The following is a 13,567-nucleotide window of genomic DNA, read 5'->3' as shown; positions in this document are numbered from 1 at the left end:
ACCTTAAATTGTCTGAAATTGCAGCTAGGAGCAATCTAAGGATTTCTCCTTGTAGGACTCAAAATGATAACTTGAGTTGCACACAAAATTCTTTAATGACCAGGTGCTGTTCCATGATCAGTAGAATCCCAAATGTACACTCTGGAGGACAACTCAGCACCCAATCTTTGTTTGAAAACATCAATGGATTCAGCAGCAATAGTTTCATTAGATAGTTTCTTCCAACTGTTGACAAATTTTGATGCAAACTCTAGATATTGTAGATTGCTTGACAAGTTTTATATGATAAACTCTAGTTTTTTAGTTGGTACCAACAGTAGGGACTAATGCTGGGAGAGTACTAGCCCTCAATAACTCCTAGGCTAAAATGGCATCCCCTTTATTTCCTCTGTGAAAAAGTGTAGGGAGATTCAGTTTTGATATTCTTACTGGGTAGGAAAGCTCCCGCATGCCAGATATCACTTTGGCGGCATGTTTCTGCACATCTTCAATAACTTTTATATCTTTTTTAAAATTTGATAGGCAAGATACATTCCAGCTTCAAGCTTTGGGTACAGAATTCCCTTATATAGAAAACTCATGACTTTAGGGCAACAAATGGAAATAGTATATTTAATCAGTCCCATAGTTGAGCTAGTCTCAGCAGCAGACCTCTTAGCATGAATGCTGAAATTTAGTTCATTGTCAATAGTGACACCAAGATACTGCTCATTATTTACAGAGTGGTGATCTAAGAAAGTGGGTAGTTTAAGAAAATCAGAGCAGCGAAGATTTGGTTTGCCAAAGTGAATGATATTGCACTTGGCAACATTGAATTCCAGAAGCCAGGCATGATCTTCAAAGGACAAGGCTGGTCCAAGAAGCCTCGGGTCATATGCATAAAGAGTTGATTTGCTGCTGATAATGGAAGGAGCATCAGTGATGAAGATATTAAATAGTGTAGGACCCAAAAACTTCCCTGAGGAACTCCACTCAGAACATACATAGAGGAAGGAAGAATATGATTACCAGAGTCATCAAATAACTGAACACATTGAAATCATAAATAAGGAAAATCAAAGACTCAGAGCAGGGATTTCTCTTCACGCTTGACTGCATGTAATTTAGTTACAAGTTGTTTGTGACACTTTGTCAGAAGCTTTAGAAAAGTCAAACAGAAACATGTCAGCAGGCATCCCTATATCAAGCAACTTGGTGATGTGATTATCTTTTTTATATACAGGAATAATATGTGCATTTTCCAATCCAGAGGTAGTCTGGAAAGATTTAATGAAAACTTGAACAGCAGGGAAAGAGGTTGACATACAACTGTACAGCATTCATGCAGGATAAATGGGCAATCTGGACCAGCAGATTTTTTCAGTTCGAGGGATATAAGTTTCTTTTAAACCAGTGTATCAGTATCTCCTACATTTTTGAGTGGCATAATTCCAGAAAGATTTAGGTCATCCTTAACATCCTCAAACCTTCTCTTCAAATCAACTCCTATATTTGGTTGGTTGCATGATTATGAAAAGATTTGAGGACCTTATAATTTTCTGTGGTCTTATTTTTTCTGTAGCAATTCCATGCTTGGTGTTTTCTGTTTATTAGCTTGCTTCCTTTGGCAGTTGAAAAAGGTAAACTTTTGCCTGCTTCACCTGAAAAATTCTGGTGCAAGACTTTTCAACCTGCAGAATTTTTGTTTATACATTTGACCAACTTTCATCAATATTGTCAGTAATAAGCTTTTTCTAGTTGACAATGGCAAGTTTTTCAGAGACTATTTTGTTGTTTAGAAGAAGGTTGTTTGGTAGCCAGACATAACTCCAAAATAATTACTACATGGTTGCTATTACCAATAGATGTGCTTATTAGGTTCTTAATAAGAAGATCAGGGTTACTGAGAATAACCAGATATTGAGTGTTGGAGACTTGACCTTCCCTGCAACGAGTTGGCTGTGTTATTGTTTGACAGAGGGAATTATCAGAGAGGGTAGACAAAAAAGAGAAGTCAATAGTACAAAAATCGGTTCTATTAATCCTTTGGATTTCAGGAAGGTTAAAGTCCCCCAGAAGGACAAAATCATAACTGACAAAATTGAATGTCACATGTGATAACATGGCAGCCAAATTAGATTCAGAGTCAAAAGCACAGGAAGCAACAGGGCTTCTATAAACAACACTTACTACAATTGGGATTACTTGATTATGTATTTTTATTCAAATAGACTCAATTTCATCAGTATTTGGAGATTAAAATGAATGAGACTTATCTTTAGTTTATCTCTTAGATATAAGCACACTCCTTTGTGGCAAAGTTGGGAATTTAGGTTAGAAAAGAGTTGGTGACAATTGATTTTTATTTCATCAGATGGTAAGACTGACAAGGGTTTTTGTTGAAACTTCCATAGTTGCTGCGACTTTCACTTCTTCTGATATCATAAGAAGGAAAGTTCAGGAAGCTTATTAGGGAGGCTATCAACATTGGAGCTTAGGAACCTCATTGCTTTTGATGTAAGAATCTGAGAGGATGACAGCACTATCAAATGACAGAGGAGAAACAGCAAATGAGGAAGTTTTTACAGAAGAAACAAAAGAAATCTCAGAATCAGGCAATACTGACATTTCATGTATTTGAATTAAATGTCTAGATCAAGGGCTTTTGCAATCTTTAAAAGTAGTGTGACTAAGTTGTTAAAACTAGGAATAAGTGAAGAGGTGATGTTGGGTAACAAGAAGATTCATCAGGTAGACTGTTTGATTTACTTGAGTGGTGTTATCAACAAAGATATTAAAAGTAGAATAGCTAAGGCCCAGGGTGTTTTCTCACAGTTGAAAAAAGTTTGGAAAATGAGACTGTGTACCAAGATTAGAATATTGGAAGCTGCAGTGGTCAGGTGTGGTTTGGAAGTGTGGGCACTCTTAAAAATGGTGGAGGTTTTTTTTAGATGTTTTCCAGAGATATTGTGTACATATTATTTTGGATCTGATTGACTGTATCCCGAACAGTAAGCTGTGCAAAAAATATGGATTGTTTCCTCTTTCTAGGGCTATAATGAGAGAAAGTTTGAGATGGCTAGGTCATGTTGTTCAAATCAGGGATGACTGATTGGCCAAGATCATCCTTATCAGGGAATTGTCTGGGGCCAAATAAAAAGTAGGCCACTTCCAAATGGGGTGGAAGAATGCCATAAAGAGATATTTTAGGGAAATTGGAACTTCTTGGGAGGGTGTAAGGAGCAAAGCTTGGAATAGATTGGAATGGAGGTGGAGCATGTGGATTTGTATTCGCCTTGGGCAGCTTGGTCCTGCAGTGAGTTGTTTACAGTGGTAGTATCATTTCGGAAATGCAGCTTTCAGCCTGGGTATAGAACCTCAATTTAGGTCATGGGAAGCTATTCTGATTTATGTTCCTCCATCCCTCTTCTTCCCATATGATGCCCTTCATATTTGTGCATATATAAATGTTATAAATTTTAATTTGTGCTCACCTAAAAAGACAATCAGGTTTTTATAGTCCAAAATTGCTTCAAGCAGAATATTTTGCTAAGTATTCTTGTTATTTTACACCAGTCCAAGTTTAGATGTCACATATCAAACAGTTTGTGGTAACAAACTGTAGTAAGGAGCGAATCAGCTCAATAGAAACTAAAACTCTAAAAAATGGAATTTTGGTACCAGTAGCTACATCAAAAGAATTGCTTTTAATGCTGATTTTAAATATATAAGTTTCATCAAGTTTAATCTTACCCATCAAAAGTTACGAGCCTGAGAAAATTTGCGTTATTTTAGAAAATAGGGAGAAACACCCCCTAAAAGTCATAAAATCTTAACGAAAATCATACCATCAGATTCAGCGTATCAGAGAACCCTACTGTAGAGGTTTCAAGCTCCTATCTACAAAAATGTGGAATTCTACATTTTTGTCAGAAGGCAGATCACGGATGTGTGTTTATTTGTTTTTTTTTTTTTTTCAGGGGTGATCGTATTGACCCAGTTGTCCTAGAATGTTGCGAGAGGGCTCATTCTAGCGGAAATGAAAAGTTCTGGTGCCCTTTTTAAGTGACCAAAAAAATTGGAGGGCATCTAGGCCCCCTCCCATGCTAATTATTTTCCCAAAGTCAAAGGATCAAAATTCTGAGATAGCCATCTTATTCAGCATAGTCGAAAAACCTTGTAACTATGTCTTTGGGGACGACTTACTCCCCCACAGTTCCCATGGGAGGGGTTACAAGTTCAAAACTTTGACCAGTGCTTACATATAGTAATGGGTATTGGGAAGTGTACAGGCGTTTTCAGGAGGATTTTCTGTTGGAGGCAGGGGTTGAGAAGAGGGGGATATGCTGGGGGAACTTTCCGTAGAGGAATTTGTCATGGGGTAAGACAATTTCCATGAAGGGAGCGCAGGATTTACTAGCATTACTTAAAGAAAAAAAAACAATGAAAAAATAAATATGAAAAAGTTTTTTTTCAGCCGGAAGTAAGCAGCAGCATTAAAACTTAAAACGAATAGAAATTATTACCCATATAAGGGGCTCACCTCCTAATACCTCGCTCTTTAATCTAAAGTATTTTTAGTAATTTCAACTATTTATTCTGTGGCTTTTGTGATTCAGGGGTCATTCTTAATGATTTGGGACAAAATTTAAGCTTTATTGTAAAGAGCGAGGCTCAAAATCATTCGATCAAAATTATGAGAAAGCCATTTAGCAAAAAAAAAAATATACAAATTTCGTTTTAATTATTCCTCTGCGGAGAGCCAAAATCAAAACATACATTGATTTAAAAACGTTCAGAAATTAAATAAAAAAAATATTTTTTTTTAAATGAAAGTAAGGAGCGACATTAAAACTTAAATCGAATAGAAATTACTCCGTATATGAAATGGGCTTTTCCTTCTCAACCCCCCGCTCTTTACGCTAAAGTTTGACTCTTTCTCTTAACTCTACATTTTAAAACAGTAAAAAACAGAGCGGGGGGTTGAGAAGGAAAAGCCCCTTTCATATACGGAGTAATTTCTATTCGTTTTAAGTTTTAATGTTGCTCCTTACTTTCATTTGAAAAAAATTGTTTTTTTTTTATTTAATTTTGTAGAAGTTTAATTGCCTTAGTTTGTAGAATGAGACTTTTAGCAATAAATATACAGTCCAATTTGTGTCTGGTGAACATATATTTGCTTTGTAGACTTGAAAAGTAGATGAGATAAAATCATAGCCTAAAGTGATGCAGAAATATAGTTATACCAGTATAGAAATATATTAAACTAAGGCCTATTGCCTAGAGAAAAAAGCTTCATCAGACACAGCAAGTTTTGCCAAAATGATGGACCTAGCTTGGTACAAGCAGTCAGTCTATTACCATCTCCCTACTACTGCTCCCCTTGCCAAATCCATTTAGGGAAGACAGATTTAGTTTTAGTCAACGAAAGCTCAAAATGGTTGAACTTAGTAATTTTGAAACTTTGAACTGTGTTGTTGTTATAGGGACAATGTAGAATTTTTAATTAAACAAGTCAGAGTTTAGCTAAACTCTGTCAGTGAGTATGTGTTGGCTTTGTAGACTTGGAAAGTAGTTACAATAAATTTAGAGCGTAAAGTGATGCAGAAATAGGGTGGTATTGATATAGAAACATTTATTCATTAAACTAGGGCCTATTGCCTACAAGAAAAAGACTGCATTTGACATAGTAAGTTGTGCCAAAATGATGGAGTTTGCTTTGTATGAGAAAGGACACTTTGTGGTGGTGGTCCGTCACCATATCCCTACTACTGCTTCCCCTACCAAATCTCTTTAGGAAAGATAAAATTTGTTTTGATCAAAAAGCTCAATATGATAGAAGTTAGTAGTACTGAAACTCTCATAAGGTACTAAAGTACTGAAACGTCATAAGGGCAATGTGAAACCTTCATTAAAGAGTTAAGGTTCAGGAAATTATCATCTAATAAAAAAAAATCGTAATTTGTGAAAGTTAACTCAGAAAACAATAACTAAGGTGTCTTTACCAAAAGGGCAATAAATATTGAACTTGGGCTCAGCTATCTTTTGTTGTAATTTATTAAGTAAGGTGGTCTTAATGCCCAATTCTTGTTTGGCATTGCATTCAAGGTACTGGCCAACTGCTGCTTGTACAAGGTAAACTTCCATTCAAGTCTGAGGGGCTGTTTCATCTTAGCTATCAAACATTTATTAAACATGTCAGTGAATTTTATGAATAGCCATAGCTTTAAGAAAATGGAGCCAACGTATTGTCTAAGCCAGTGTTATGGATGGCTTAGCCATCAAAGCCTTTTCTAGGATTAGTGTGAAGTTGACAAACTCAGTATCTCATATATATATACTACTACTTCTATCATCTCTCCGCAGCAACTCTCCCTCAATCTGTTTGAGGCTAAAACAGCTACGCTCTTCTGGTCCATACCAATCTATTAAAAGCCTCCCTCTTTACGCTTTCCTTGGAAGTTCCTATTCACCTTATATCTTTCTTTATTGCATCCTCCTACCCCAACTGCAGGCTACCTGCTTTCCGTTTGGTCCTAGATGGTTGGCTGAAAAAAAAAATCTTTGGCAATCTTTCATCTATAGAACATACCCTAGCCGTCTCAACCTTTATGTTGTTATAGTCCTAGAAAGCAGTATTAAACCACACTTTGTTTCCAATCCCTGCTATTGGAACTTTAAAAGTAGGGGTCAGCAGCATGTCTGTTTTTGGCTGAAACAGAAATGTAATTAATGAAATTTTTTAATTAATTACATTTCTTATTAATGGCCGAAATACTATTATTAAATTAATTAGTGGCTGAAACAGAAATGTAATGGCTGAAACAGAACAGTAATTAGAAAACCAAACTCTAATGATGGGAAAAAAAACGTACGTGCCCAGGTATGGAAAAAAAAAAACTTCCAAAGCTGCCGACACTTTTGCAGCACAACTTGTGTATTGATAGCATCTGCCAACAAATTTGAAAACTGCCAAGTACCGTCGGTACTTTGCTACCTTCTTTTCACACGGCAGTATATGCCATTCTATTTTCTCTTTTTTTTTTCTTTTCTTTCCTTGACCAAAAACCAAAGTCAACTTCTTTTATTTAAGTAAACAGGTGTTTTAAGAGTTGCCTTTGGTTTTTACCAGCCAAGAGTTTGACGTGCTGGACTTGCAATTCCGTGCTTGTAAGGACAGTCCTTATGTTGGTGATTACTTGGTTTGGAAGGAGGGTTTGTGGTGAGGCTCTCAAAGGTCAGCCAGAGTTGAGTCAGCTCCAAATAGGTACCTTGATACCTGTTGCTCCCAGCCACACATAGCAATCTTGGTCAAAGGCAGAGGACCCGAAATTTGGCAGTAGATAAGAGTGGTTTTAATATAAATATATGTGATAAAAAAAAAATCAAATCAGGCAAAATTTCTTACAATAAACCTGAATGAAAGTATTACCCCAACTTCATTGGTGAATTAAGAAAAAAAAATATGCTAGATACTGAATATCTAACTCTAGTTGAGCTTTCGTGAGTGAAACTAATGATAAAATAATGATATTGTCTGTAATATGGCTGCTTTGGTGTTTCTGAAAACAAACTTGATTATCAGAAATGAAATTTGAAAAAAAATTGGTTCAAGAAAAACAGAAACATTGGAAAAATAATGGTACGGATAAACAGAGCTTTGAGTTGGATCATTGTGTCCATTTCACTTCTGACAACACCTATCCTCCAATAAGACACAAGACGCATATTTCCCAAATGAGGTTTATTTCCGCCAAAGCTGGTACTAAAGCACTATCTTGAAAGAAAGAGTTGGACTGAAATATTTGTCAGACGATTTACAAGAAAGTTAAGTCACTTTCAACACCAGAGGCAAGAAAGAATTTACCTTCTTCAATTTTCTCTTTTAATTCTAGGTATTGCTAAATGGAGTTGATGAAGAGCTTGTCAAAGGCGTTTCAGATCTACAATTTGAGGAAGATGAAGAAGATGGATTCTGCTCAAAGGTTTTTTTTTTTCAAAAATTTTTCTTATCAAAAACTTATGTTTGATTGGTCTTGACTCTTAGGAAGTAGATTACTGTTGAATTCGTTCAACAACAGAGTTTACTGAATATACATATTAGGGATAGACTGTGCTAAAATATTTTCAAATTATGCTTCTGTCCGACTCTTCTCTCTGATGCAATTACCAATTAGGACTTTTGAATATGGCATAGTACTAATATATTTCTTCTATACTTGAAAGTCGGTAAGGTATAAGATAGATTTTAGATTTGGGAGAGAAAAGCTATGGAGGAAGTTAAGAGAGAAAAGGACATGAAGAAGCAAGAGGAGATGAGAAATCGGGAAAATTCAAACCAACCACGTTCGAAATCAAATTACAATATAAAAACAAAAAGTGAAAACAAAAACTCTCAAGAATACTTGAAGAAAGACATCTTAAGACTGACATGAATGGTCTTTCACGTTAATAGTTATCAGTAATAAGGGGGGGAGTGGATCTGATTTTTTTTTTTTTACACAGAATAAAAGTTGAAAAGCCATGTGATATTGAAGCAAGCTCGAAATCTTTTGATTAAGTCAAGCATCTTTCGTTTTTATGGCACTTGGTATTAACCAAGTGACATATAGCAATCGCAAATTCTGTCGGTCTGTTGGTCTGTTTGTCGGTCCCGGTTTTGCTACTTTAGGCACTTCCAGGTAAGCTAGGACAATGAAATTTGGCAAGCGTATCAAGGAGCTGACCAGATTAAATTAGAAATAGTCGTTTTCCCGATTTGACTATCTGGGGGGGGGAGTGGGGGGCCGGTTAATTTGGAGAAAATAGAAAAAATGAAGTATTTTTAACTTATGAGTGGGTGATGGGATCTTAATGAAATTTGATGTTTGGAATGATATTGTGTCTGAGAGCTCTTATTTTAAATCCCGATCGGATCTGATGACATTGGGGGTAGTTGGAGGGGGGAAACCTAAAATCTTGGAAAACACTTAGAGTGGAGGGATCAGGATGAAACTTGATGGGAAAAATAAGCATAAGTCCCAGATACATGATTAACATAATCGGAACGGATCCGCTCTCTTTGGGGTAGTTGGGGGGGGGTAATTCCGAAAAATTAGAAAAAATGAGATATTTTTAACTTACGAACGGGTGATCGGATCTCAATGAAATTTGATGTTTAGAAGGATATCGTGTCTTAGAGCTCTTATTTTAAATCTCGACCAGATTTGGTGACATTGGGGGGATTTGGGAGGGGGAAACCTAAAACTTGGAACACTTAGAGTGGAGGGATCGGGATGAAAGTGGGTGAGAAAAATAAACACTAGTCCTAGATACATGATTGACATAAACGGAACGGATCCGCTCTCTTTGAGGTAGTTGGGGGGGGGGTATTTCTGAAAATGAGAAAAAATGGGGTATTTTTAACTTACAAACGGGTGATCGGAACTCAATGAAATTTGATATTTAGAAGGATATCGTGTCTCAGAGCTCTTATTTTAAATCCCGACCGGATCTGGCGACATTGGGGGGGAGTTGGGAGGGGGAACATAAAACTTGGAAAACACTTAGAGTGGAGGGATCAGGATGAAACTTGGTGGGAAAAATAAGCACAAGTCCTAGATACATGATTGACATAACCGGAACGGATCCGCTCTCTTTGGGGTAGTTGGGGGAGGGGTTAATTCTGAAAATTAGAAAAAATGAGGTATTTTTAACTTACGAACGGGTGATGGGATCTCAATGAAATTTGATATTTAGAAGGATATCGTGTCTCAAAGCTCTTATTTTAAATCCTGACCGGATCTGGTGACATTGGGGGAAGTTTGGGGTGGGGTAACCTAAAATCATGGAAAACTCTTAGATTGGAGGGATTGGGATGAAACTTGGTAGGAAAAATAAGCAGAAGTCTTACATACGTGATTTACATAATTGGAACGGATCTACTCTATTTTTTTTTGGGGGGGGGGGGGTAATTCTGAAAAATAAGAAAAAAATACGTATTTTTAACTTACGAAGGAGTGATCGGATCTTCATGAAACTTCATATTTAGAAGGACCTCGTAACTCAGATCTCTTATTTTAAATCTCAACCGGATCAAGCGTAATTGGGGGGGGGGGGGGAATCTCAGAAAATACTTAAAGCGGTGAGATCAGGATGAAACTGGATTGGAAGAATAAAAACCTGTCTAAGATACGGGACTGACATAACCGGACTGGATCTACTCTCTTTGGAATTGGGGGGGGGGGGAGTAATTTTGAAAATTGAGGTATTTGTAACTTACGAAAGGGTGACCAGATCTTAAGCAAATTTGATATTTAGAAGGATCTTGTGCTTTAAAGTTCTAATTTTAAATTCCGACCAGATCCTGTGACATTGGGGGAGTTGGAGGGGGAAACCGGAATTCTTCGAAAACGTGAAAATTCGGGTATTTTTATCTTACGAATAAATGATCGGATTTTAATGAAATTTGATTTTTAGAAGGGATTCATGTCTCAGAGCTCTTATTTCAAATCCCGACCAGATCTTTTGACTTTGGGGGGAGTTGGAGGGGGAAATCTTGGAAAACACTTGGAGTGGAGGAATCGGGATGAAGCTTGGTGGATAGAATAAACAAATGTCCTTGATACGTGATTGACAGAATCGTACTGGATTCGCTCTCTTTGGAGGAGTGGGGGGAGATGTTCAGTGATTTGGCGAGTTTGGTACTTCTGGACTTGCTAGGATGATGAAAATTGGTAGGCGTGTCAGGGAGCTGCACAATTTGACTTGATAAAGTCGTTTTCCCAGATTCGACCATCTAGGGGGCTAAAGGGAGAGAAAAAATTAGAAAAAATTAGGTATTTATAACTTACGAGTGGGTGATCGGATCTTAATGAATTTTGATATTTAGAAGGACATCGTGACTCAGAACTCTTATTTTAAATCCTGACCGACATTGAGCCTCATATTCCTTTTTAAATCAATATATTGATTCATAGAATTTTGTTAGAGCTCATACCATATGATCTCTTGGCTCTTAGCTCTTCTTGCCTCGTCACAAGTGCCATATGAGCTCTTGTTTTTTAATTGTATTTGTTTTATGTTTCCTTTAGTCTCTCAGAAACTGCAGCCTCTGGGCATTGTCATTGGTTCTCTCTTTCTCTCTCCCGCTCTCTCTCTCTCTCCCTCTCTCTTTCTCTCCCTCTCTCTCTCTCTCTCTCTCTCTCTCTCTTACCCTTTATATATATATATATATATATATATATATATATATATATATATATATATATATATATATATATATATATATATATATATTATTATGTCATAGGATTTACCCGAGCATGCATGTTACTACTGCAGCATACACGACCCAGGAACAGTTCTAATGTGCAATATATGCAAGAAGTGGTTTTGCAATGGACGGGGCTCAACATCTGGATCACACATCATCAACCATTTGGTTCGAGCAAAACATAAGGTAAAAACTATTTTTAAACACTTTTTGCATTTAACATTTTTATGAGCAATAAATATTAATAGTTTTTTTTTATAATTCAGAAGTAATCTGAATATTTATGTATTTATACCCTTTCAAGTGTTGTTGTATTGATAGATGGACGCATCTATTCCACAATTAATGTACAATAAAAGGTATTCACATCATCAAATTCTTTTTGTAGGGTTCTACGGATTGAATGAAAGGAAAAAAGAAAACACACAAAACAAAAAAGAAAACAATCACTCTAAAAAAAAAATGATGGAATGTTTCCTGCTGCTCATTACCCATTGAAAAATAAACTAGAAAAAAGTGCCATATGCTACAACTAGACCCCGGTGTTGTGCCGATGAAGGAAAGTCGGTGGCGGCAGGGGCAAAAAATTACAGCAGCAGGCATTGTCGGCCGCAAATATTTTTGTTTCGATCAGTCTTTCTGATCGTTCCCAGCGTTAATTTGCATTAGATTTGGACATCTTCACGAGTTAGAAACGCTGGCTGGACCTTGGTCTTCTTTGTTATTCATCAAGGGAAGAAAAAATATGATAGAAAGAAAGCGGCTGTGGCATTTCAGAACCGTTGTATAATTTTTGAAATATCTAATAACTCTGTATTCTTAATAGAATTAATTATCAAATTATTATTATTTTTTTCATCGAGCAACTGTCACCATCGAGAAGAACTGTCACCATTTACGTCACTGCTGGGCTGGTAGGAAAAATCTTTCCCTTTAGCTTTCATACTATCAAACATCCAGAAGGGATTTGGAAGGTATATCCCCTTGCAATCCAGATTGTTTTGATAATGAAGATCTATGCTCTTAAATACAGACCAATCAAATATTTTTTAGCCCAATAAGCTGGTAGCAAATTGCCAAGCTCATCAGTGGTTCCAACCCCATCACTGTATTCACTGCAATTCATCTCACCTAATGCTTTCAGTAAGCCCTGTGATTTTGCAGCCACTGTGAAATGTGACAGTCATACCTGAACAAGTACACCCACATTCCTGCACCACCAAGAAGAGCAAAATGCTTCAAGGAAGAAAGGGCAGAACAAAAGCACTCACTGATACATCAGTGAAATCCAAGATTGAAGCTTCCTTTGCTACAAGGAAGGCAAAGAAGAGGCGGGAAAAGAAAATTGAAGCAAAGAAAACAAAGAATGCATGCTGTGAAAAGATTTTGCGATAAGACAGCACCGAGGGTGAAAATGAAACTGAAAAGGTTCAGACTGCGACTGTTGATGACAACTCAGATAGTTCTCTTGGGTAAGACACTGAAAAGGAATGTGAACTTAGTTCTGATTTGGGTTGCAGTTGGCAAGTTGGTAAAAGTCATCTATGAGGGCCATTAGGGAGGAGGTAGAACCCACTCTAAAGGTTAGCGTGACGATTATGAGTGGTGGGAGATATAATGTGCGAAAGTGGCTAGAAGAGACAGGTCATATCTACTTGATGAATGAGGATTTAGGGTAAAAATCCCAATGCTTGGACAGAGTATGATCTTGGACAAATGTTTTGATTAAAATGTATCTTCCTTAAACAATGACAGTATGTTCTTAATCTTGGACCTGATGTAGATAGTAGGGATTGACTACAATCTTATAGCCGAGCCTATGTAAATATAATTACTCTTTTTCACAACTCATGTCAGTGATTGAATCTATCCATGATTGAGATGCTTTAATTTTAAGATCAAGATTTGTTCAAGATTGGGCAATAGCCTATTTTCAAGGTTAGCGTCAAGCTAAAAATTTACAATTACAAATGGGTCTACAATGAACTGTCTGTGCATTTTACCATTGTATATGGCGAAATATTCAAACCAATGAAATACTTATTTAGAAAGAGTTAGTAGAGAAAAATTAATTTTTCAGGTGGTATAGTAGATATAGCTATTGAGAGGGCGATTAGGGAGACCTGCATTTGTAGTTTTCTTTCGATTAATTTCTGTCGATGTCTGAAATAAGTCACCGTCCTGTAATTAGACACCATCTAGTCTGATCCTAGTTGTTACACCTTCAGAGGTTTTACGACAAATAAGGGAACACATTAATTGTCCTCAATGTTAAATTGAGAATTCAACAGTTCGGAACTCGAGAATTTTCAGAACCTACCGTTTCAAGTAACG

At 36.7% G+C, this 13,567-nt stretch overlaps 1 protein-coding gene across 1 annotated transcript in view; it reads left to right on the top strand.

The window, feature by feature from the left end:
- The window catches only part of LOC136031486 (regulator of nonsense transcripts 1-like), a 49,100-nt gene that overhangs the window by 2,702 nt on the left and 32,831 nt on the right, over positions 1-13,567 (top strand). The window contains exons 2-3 of the mRNA XM_065711128.1: positions 7,875-7,964; positions 11,270-11,419. Coding sequence (XP_065567200.1) covers positions 7,875-7,964; positions 11,270-11,419 — 240 coding nt within the window. The remainder of the gene's footprint in view (positions 1-7,874; positions 7,965-11,269; positions 11,420-13,567) is intronic.

This window comes from Artemia franciscana, chromosome 1, assembly GCF_032884065.1.
Source record: "Artemia franciscana chromosome 1, ASM3288406v1, whole genome shotgun sequence".
Lineage (NCBI taxonomy): Eukaryota > Metazoa > Arthropoda > Branchiopoda > Anostraca > Artemiidae > Artemia > Artemia franciscana.
The sequence above is the reverse complement of the archived record's forward strand: the minus strand, read 5'-3'. Positions and strand labels throughout refer to the sequence as shown.